This window comes from Solanum verrucosum, unplaced genomic scaffold, assembly GCF_900185275.1.
Source record: "Solanum verrucosum unplaced genomic scaffold, falcon-dt-bn FXZP01000072.1, whole genome shotgun sequence".
In the NCBI taxonomy this organism is placed as follows: domain Eukaryota; kingdom Viridiplantae; phylum Streptophyta; class Magnoliopsida; order Solanales; family Solanaceae; genus Solanum; species Solanum verrucosum.
In genome coordinates, this window is record NW_026020208.1 from 155,482 (window position 1) to 165,005 (window position 9,524).

General features: G+C 28.5%; 1 protein-coding gene across 1 annotated transcript; it reads right to left on the reverse strand.

The window, feature by feature from the left end:
• Nucleotides 1–527: 527 nt before the first annotated feature.
• On the reverse strand, nucleotides 528–3,284 carry LOC125830240 (peroxidase 72-like). Its single transcript, XM_049509450.1, has 4 exons — nucleotides 2,984–3,284; nucleotides 2,510–2,701; nucleotides 1,791–1,956; nucleotides 528–1,047 (listed from the first exon to the last, which is right to left on the reverse strand). The coding sequence occupies exons 1-4, from the start codon at nucleotides 3,215–3,217 to the stop codon at nucleotides 638–640; spliced, it is 1,002 nt and encodes a 333-aa protein (XP_049365407.1). The 5' UTR covers nucleotides 3,218–3,284; the 3' UTR covers nucleotides 528–637.
• Nucleotides 3,285–9,524: the final 6,240 nt, after the last annotated feature.

Here is a 9,524-nt window from a genome sequence, read left to right on the forward strand (position 1 = left end):
GCAAGCCTTACTTGTCTTTTTTCACAACCTCTTTTCTAGCTATTGATTCAATTTTGTCCAATAATAAGATAAGTGTGAAAAAATATTTTTTTAGTGGGGAGGGGGTTGTCTGTGTGAAAACCAAGTAAAAATAATGTTAAGGAGGCGTTTGACAATGATTTTTTTTTAAATTTTTTCAGAGTTGAACTCTGAAAAATACGTTTGACCATAAAATTTAGAATTTTCAAGAATTTGAAAAATAACAAAAATGTGTTTCACTTTTTCACTCCAGATTACTCATAAAAAGTCAAACACAACTCCAATTTGTATTCATGATCAAACACAACTTTCAACTTTCAAATTTCATTCTACACTTGGAAAAAAAACACTAATTTTTTCTTCAAATTTCACAATAAAACATGATCAAACACCCACTAAATATACATTTTAAAACCTACCAGGAAAGTACTTCAAATGAGTAGATATACGAAACCATCATTAACATTTAGCACACTATGACAAAGGCCACCCAAGATGAACTTAATATATGAGGATGAATACAAACTAACCATTAAAAATAAGAAAAAAAAACTTACAACAATGTTGACAAAAAAACATAAAAATACATCAAATATATCAAACACAATAACCAATTTTTTTAGTTCATGTATCTACAATTCTTCCTAATCTCTCCCTTATATCCAGTTAAAGGTGAAATATTTCCCATTTTAACCATAGATTTCGCAAAATGCTCGAAAAAAATCTCATTATTTTCAGCATACAATTTCACCAATTCTAATGTTGCTTGATTCTTTGTCACAAGAATTTGATCTGAATTCAATAAACCCCTTGAAGCCAACAAGTTCTTGTAGTAATTGTTATCAAATTTTGTTGGTGTGACATAATCCAAGAAAAATAAATTTTGGTCACCACCAAATTTTGGACACATAGTGCTCAATTGTGCAGCATATGATTGGTCAAGTGTATAATCTGGTAAATTATTTCCTGATTGATTGTAGAGTCTTTGCTTGAAGCTAGTGCATCTTGCATTTCCAATGGTGTGGCTCCCTACACAACAATTTTCGAGTCAGAATTTTTACTAAATGGAGGTTTAAAATATGAAGAAGTAAACACACGAAAAAGTCAAAAGGGGTTCAACATGTACTATATATACATAAAACTTGTTTGTGCCTGTTATTACCTATCGTAGGACCTCTTTCCCCCGAAGCAAAGAAAGAGAAGCAGAAACAAGAGGTAATTGTCCTCTCTTAACATTCAAAAAATATTTTTAACTATATATAAAAATATTTTTTTTTTGTTGAAGAGGTTCATTCTACCTAGCTCTGCCCTAGATATGATAACTAGTCTAGTTAAAATCTAATAAAGATTTAACTTATATATAGAAAGTAAAACAAAATTATACTAAAAAGGTTATTTGGTTTGTGAACAATATTATATAAGGGATTGTTATACATACTAATAATTTATGGATTATTTAACATTTATGGTGATTTCTTTAAATGTGATAACTAGGCTATACATTATATAATCTAAAATATATGTTTGATTTTATATTGTAAAAAATTTTGAATTCCAATTTTAACCTTGATCATAATTGAAAGTTGTAAGGGCTTTGATAGAAGGGAAGTTTTGTTATTTAACTTGTTTTATCCAAGAATAAATAATCCTTTAAAGTTTTATTTCACATTGGATATGGTATAAAGTTATACCAATTTTTCGATATAAATTACTCACTTACTTGTAATTATCTTTTAGATATAAAATCGTTAAACTAATAGAGTAAATTTTACCAGATAAAGCAACAAGGTCAACAAGATCAAGCCCTTTTAAGTTGAATTTAGTGAGGATTGTATTAAATGTGTTGTTTGGAGCAGGAATGTTATTGTTGGAGCCACTTATACTAGCATCTCTTGAGTCTCTTCTTCCTAATGGAACCTCCCAGCTTGGTCCACCAGCCTGCATAAATAATAATCGAGTTTAAGTTTTATATACTAATAATATAAATTAAAAAAATAGTTATACAATAAGATTAAAGTAATTATAAGTAAATCTATAAGATCAGAATTATCTCATAATCTTGTCAAAATGGTAACTAACCAACTAAATTATATAGGATCTATAACTTTTCTTTTTTAACTTGGTTGAAATCGAATAGACAAAGATATTTTATGAGATTAGCTATTTCACTTTTTATACGGAATAGTTAATCTTGCCATTTTAATACAAAATGTATTTCAAGACTAATTAATACTCATCAACGAGAGTAAAATAATCTCATATTTTATCTCGCATGAATCGTTATTCTTTGTCCCACTAACTGAACAACCCCTAGGTTTATGATTTTTGAACTTACCACGAATTCATAGCTCGTCTTAATTACTGAATTCACAATTATATATTTATGCATACACAAAAGATTTTCTAATACAAAAATAAAATCTAAACAAAAAGTTATTGAGTTCATCGGAAATTGAAATCTTTAGGTTAGGCTTAAATTAGTTGTACTTACTAGAACAGTAGAATCCCTTGCAGCAAGTGCCAATATATCAGCACAAGAGACAGTTTGAGGGCATTCCATTTCAAGTGCAGATTTAATTTCATCAATTACTTCAAATCCACGTGCTGAATTTCTATTGGTGTTTGATAATTTTTCACTTATTATTGTTCCACTGCTATCTAGAAGCAATGATGCATCACACCCCTACATGATCATAAAATAAAAATATATATAGTTAGTTAATCCGTCTGAGTTAACTGATTGTAAATAACTGATAAAATAATAAAAAGAATTAGTCAAATTAAAAATATTTATAAGTTGAAAAGTCATAAATTGAGAATGACCGACTTATATATCAAATATGTAATAAGTCAAAAAATATTTATAACATAATTTGACCAGCTTATATATTTAGGCTAAACACTTTTATTTTTTAGAAAGTAAAAACAAACACCTACACTTTCCAAGAGACTAAAAATGATTTACCTTGACAAAGCAATCGTGGAAATGAAGCCTAAGCAAAGAGGCGGCCATTCGAGCTTCTCTAGCTACGGCTTTAGCAACAACAGACTCGACAATTTCTTTTGCATTTGGGCATGACCAATCATAAAATTGTGGATATAGGTAACCATAATAATTGGTCTTGCTAGATAAACATAATATTGGTGCAAAAGCAAGAATAGATGTGACCATGATGAATAAACTCAATATTTTAGCCATGACTCAAATTCTAATAAAGACTTGTTATAGAAGAAATTTTTGTATGTAAAGAAGGTTGGTTAGTAGTGATGAAATTGAGATAAATTGTATGAGTATATATAGTGTATAATGAGAACTAGATGGATTTGGTAGCTTTTAAGTTAGGATTAGTATAACTAATATGAGTAAGTACCACTTTTTACCTAATGATGAAATTGTTCCCATACACTTCGATGTGGTGCGGTGGATGAGACTGTTTATCCCTTAAATAGAGGTCTTGAGTTCAAACTTTGGATTTGAAAAAAATTCTTAATAGGGAGTGCTGCCCCCCTCCCCCTCCCCCTCCCCCCAAATGGGTCCTTACGTGGTGTGAATCCAAATTAGTTGGGCTCCAATACCAGACACTAGATGAAAAACCAAAAAAAGATAAAAATTGTTCGAACACATGTGAGTATGTGTAAGTTGTAACACATATAGGTTTGAATTGAAATGGAATTTGTGTGGTTATAATTTTTTTTTGAGTAAGTACCACTTAATACCTAATGATGAAATTGTTCCAATACACCATCAAAGAACGTGGTCAGTGGATGAGACTGTTCCTTTCTTAATAGTTAGAAGTCTCGGATTTGAGTCTGAATATGAAAAAATCTTTGGTAGAGAGCACTTCTTTCCGAATAGGGCCTTATGCTGGGCAAATTCAAATTAATCGAGTTCTAATAATAATATCGGACACCAAATAGGAAAAAAAAAATTGTTCCAATACATGTTAATATGTGTAACATACATAGGTTTGAATTGATATGAAATTTACATGGTTGTAAAAAATTTTAGTACTCGCGAGACTTTTAAATACAACCTAGATAGTCAATTTGAACGATTTTATGTGTAAAAATCCCCATAAAAATGTAAAATTAGTTATTTTCAAATTTAAAGTGCATTACTTCTTTTAAAACGAACTAAAAAAAATGTGTGTAACATAAATTATGCGCAATGGAGAACAAATTATTTTTAATGCATTCCAGATGGTTGATCGTGATTCCTAATTGTTGAAGAATTTTTAAAGCATTCTTCGAGTCCACTTTTGATTTTTAACTTATTTCAAGTCATTGTAAACTTATTTTAAGTTATTTTAACCTTGTAAAATACTTCCTAACTTATTTTAAGTTATTTTTATATTTGTCAAACAGTTTCAGAAATAAAAAACTGACCTAAAAATAAGTTTAACCAACTTTTAAGTCAATCCAAACACCCTCTTAATAGTGTATAATTAATTTGAATCTGTTGCAGTAAACAATTTAGTAATTTTTCTTGTTACACATTTTATTTCTTATGAATACAAACTATAATTATTTTTTAGTTGACTTGACGATAATAAGTATATAAAAGCTAAAACACATTTTTTAATAAAAATAATTAAATGAAACATGAGAATATTATAAGTTGATTTGGTCAACCAATCATTCAATAGTGTGTTTGGTTAAAGGAATTAAGGCGGATACGACAAGCATCGAACATATTATTTCATCAAATAGGCTTTACGCGATGTGAATTAAGAATAATCAGAGCATTAATAGAAGTATTGAAAATTTACAGATATTTAATAAATTTCTTAATATTTACATAAAATTTGCAAAAAAATTGAATTTATGTGAATCCGAACTCTTAGATTCATCCCGAGTATTTGAAGGTGGAAATATTCATGATTTTTTTTATTTTTTATTTTTGTGATTACTTTTCTTCTTGGGTAAAAAAAATTGACACTCAAGACTCACTCATTCACATAAAATAATAGGAATAAATTAAAATAGCCAATTCTGATCTCTATTTAAGGAAGTCTATACAATTTGATAAGAGTAAAGATTTATATATCTTGCTGATTAACTTAGACTTACAAAAACATCCTAAAATGCAGTTGAGTAAAAAAAAATTAAAAAATATTCATTAATCAAGTTTTAAATAATTAATATTTATACATATTAAGTGATGATGACAATCTTAACAAAAATACATAATTTTGGCCAAAATTACTTAATTCTGACGTTGAACTCATAGCTTTCTCTATAGCTTCGTCCCTGAGTAAATGTTCATATATTAACTTGTTATATTCAACTAAATTAAATTGATAATGTAAAAATCTGATGACTTAATATTTTTAATTAATAATGTGGAGTGCTTGGTTGTTCAAAGTGACTTAGCTTAAAATATAGGATTATGAAAAAGCAAATATTAGTTCAACTAAAACAAGATATATATAGCTTTACACATAATAAAGTCATATAAGCTAAAAAATAAATAAGGTATTTTTTTCCTCCCAAAAAGACAGAAAAAAAGCAATGTATTTTCACCAAAATATTACTACACCAAGTTATAGAATTAAGCAGAGGAATGGATAACCAAAAAGGGAATATTAGGTAAATCTGAATAATATAAATAGAATACAATTAGTAGAAGGTTTTTTAGGCAACAAAACCAATAATCTTTGGTCTTTAATTTTTTTTTTATATTTAAATTGTTCTTTCCTAGAACAAGGACAACTTGTTACAAGACAAATATTTGACCTTCCAACTTTTTTTCATTACTACCAAACACCTAATTGTGTCCTTCTAACAAAGAGTAGTTGCTAAAAGGAAAGACAAGTTTAATCAATTCTATGTAAGTAAATAATATAAGCATCTAGGTAGCAAATCGGAATATAATTAAATAATAAAAGTGTATTTTTTCTAATAACTTAAATTTTTAGATGAAATGGTTGCACATTTTAGTATGGTATCAAAACAGACATAAATCCTGAAATTGAATCTCACCATCACCCATTATCAAAAAGAATTTTCACGTGCTTGTCCTATGAAAAAGAATCAGGAATGCCGTCAAAGTCAAATCCCAACAAATCCCAAAACACCATATATGAGAACCTATGAGAAGTTTCATATCATGAAATAGGGTGCAAGTACTCAAAACGAAGGATTGGATTATTACATTTACTTGTTATGACAAATAAGTAAATTTGTAATGGAATATTTATGCATCTTATCAATTTAAAATCTTATATTCACCTCCATATAGAAAATAAAAAGAAAAAGCACAAGTTATGGCGTAATTTTAAAAATGCAACGGATAACACCCAAGGTGTGACCTAGCTAGTGGTCAATGAAGTAAATTAAGAACCACGAGGTCTCGAGGATAGCACCCTGGTACTTGTTGTTGGTGGGAGATGAGGAATATCTTGTATGTGGAATTAGTCAAGATGTGCGAAAACTGACCCAGACAGACAGACACCATGATTATCACACCCTAAAAAATGTAATTGATACAAAATATAAAAGGTAAACCTGTAAAATTTAAATTTTAAATCCGCCTCTATTTTTTAAAATTTTAAAGAAGAAGAGAAGAGTCTAGCATGAATGAGAGGAACCTATTAGAGTAGCCAAGGAGACTGCCTGGCCATCAAAGAAGAATGCTTGTATACATGTCATATACATGATATATCACAAACCTCAAGAACTAATGATGCAGGCAAGTCATCCTTGGCTATCAAATAGGCACTTACCCTTCATGTAAGACAACTCTTTTCTTTTATCATTTCTTCATATGCTTGTATATAATCTTATTTTCATTTAGAGCTATGAACCTCCATTAACATTATACTACTATTTATATATAGAAAAAAAAAGTGAGAATACAAGTTTGATTCTATTAATTTCCTCTCTCATTTTTCCTCATGCAATTTATGCTTCTTTTTTTCTTCACATAAAAAAGTAGTCTAATTTATTTGTGGTTTCCAACATGGTGTCTAGAACCTTATTGGAGTCCCGACTAAATCTTGATCGCGCATTGCAAGGCCAGTTAGAAGGTGACACTCATAACAAAAAAAATTTCATATTCAGAGCTTAAACCTGAACTAGTCTGATTATTTGACTATATATCTCATGCATGCATATATTTTGCCACTATGTCATTTAGGGGAATATGTTCTTAGGATCTTCAATTATGTGTGCTTTATGGCATTTTAAAGGAGACATAATTTCAACGAGAACGAAGAAATATTCTAAGATTTGTCAAATCAATTTGTAATACATCATGTTCTAATTGAACACCTTAACAACTGATAAAGTGTTTCAATTAGATATTTTCAGATCAATTTTTAACTTTTTTTTTTTTTTTTGTGTTTTTACAAAATTAAGTATTTTCTCTTTGAGGTTGATGTGTATAATTAACGCAGAATTTAATTGAAAATAACTTAATTCGAATGTCTTAAATGAAATATGGTGATAAGTTTAAAGAGGGGACAGTTGACTATATATAAAGCCAAAAAGAATTGGTACCAAAAACCATACTTTTCAGCTTTGACTTCTCATAAAAGACAGAATAAATTTCATGGCAGAAATATTTGAATAATTTACTGTTATTTATAGAACAAAAATCTTTGCTAAAGAATCCAATAATAGCAACTTGTCGCCATTGCTACAATGCCCAAAAAAAAAATAAAAAAAATGGTACAATTGTCAAAAAAGTTACTTGTCTACTTAATTATGGTGTAAACTGTCATAACAATAATTTTTAGGAGCAATAAATATGCACATTAACAAAGATTGCTAGAGTATTTACCGATATTAGTTAATTATATTGGATCCAATGTCAGTATAGACTTTAACGAGATTTACAAAGAGTGTTAAAATGTAATTGATAGTAATAATTGTCTTAAAAAACACATTTTACGACAATTAAACTACTGTCATTTATAATTAAACTACTGGTATTTTAACATTAGCTCGAGGTATTTTCTCTATGCCTTACGACTTGATTATACGCTCCATGGATGAACCTTGCAGAGAAACCTTCTTGATCAGGTTATATCACTAAGAAGAATCACACAAAATGCACTTGAACTATATCAAATTAACAAATTAAAGTACTCTCATAAAAGGGCTAAATTAAATTTAAATATGTTCTTTTTATGTATGTTCAGAAATATAACGTGACATATATATACCAATGGATCATCACATTCAGGCAAAAAGAAAAAAGGACAAATATGTACAGATTTTTACTGCCCAACATTGGATACCAACAAGTTAAGAGTTGTGTATCAAAGAAACAATTGCGTATATATAATGATATATGGTTGCTACTTGCTCCTAGTCATGTTATCATTGTTTTTCCTGTTACGTTAGTAATTAAGCTAAAAATATACATGTTATAACTTGTGATTCATAACTAACAATATTAAAGAAAGAAAATGAAGAGCAACTCAACCCCAATTATCATTTTGGTTAGAAGGAACAAGTGTTCGATAATGAAATGAGTGAATTAATATATATTTAATTAGTCTTAGCTTATCGGCACAACCGATCACAGATGTTACGACACATGAATAAAAAATTCTTCTAAAACACCTTCCTTTTCGTCTTCAAAAAGTTAACTTAAATTTCTTCAAATTATGACTTCATATCAAACATTTCGACAACCTTTACCCCTCAACATTACGTATTAAAATCAACAAAATAGTACGTGGATGCATTAAAATCAACAAAACAATAGAAATCTCTGGAAACTAAAAAAAAAGTTTCAACCAGAAAACGATTTTGATGAGAAAAGATCCCTAAAATGCAAAGAAATAGACAGTTGTGGAGAATCCACGAATAAGTGAAACATGAATCGTTAATTATCCTCCATCCTAATACAAGTGGTACAACCCATAACATCAAGTAAGAGAATGTAAAAAGGTAAAGATCGAATACTAAAATGCCCACAATCTGTATATTATAATAAAGCTGAATATGAAAACAGTGATGTGGCGCTCTCTAAGGGCTTCATTCTTATTTATCTTTTTTTTTTGTGATTTTATTGGCATTTTTCTCTTATTTCTTTTAATTATTTTATTTTCTTACCTCTTCAATTACATAAATTTACTCCTAATAAATATTATAAATTTCATAACTCCTAACCTTTCATATTCATAACCCTCAAATAATTTAATATACAAATTTATGACATCCCAAAATCACACTTATAAAAATCTATTTTGAGACATATGTGATGATTATATTTTTTACATTTTTCCTTATTCTTCATCTTTTATTGGTTAATTTTTTGTCTTCTTTGATTTGATTTTGCAGGATGAAGATTGTTAGATATTTCTGTGCAATTCGATTTTACAAGGTAAACTATTTGATATGCCTAATATATGGTTATCACTTTTTCTCTGTTGCAATTATACATTCAATATTATTAATTTTGAATTCATGATATTATGAATCACAATTTTTTTTTAGAAAAAACTGCTTGATTTTTTCTATTTGCTTCTCTTTGTAGTTTATAGAGATTTTTT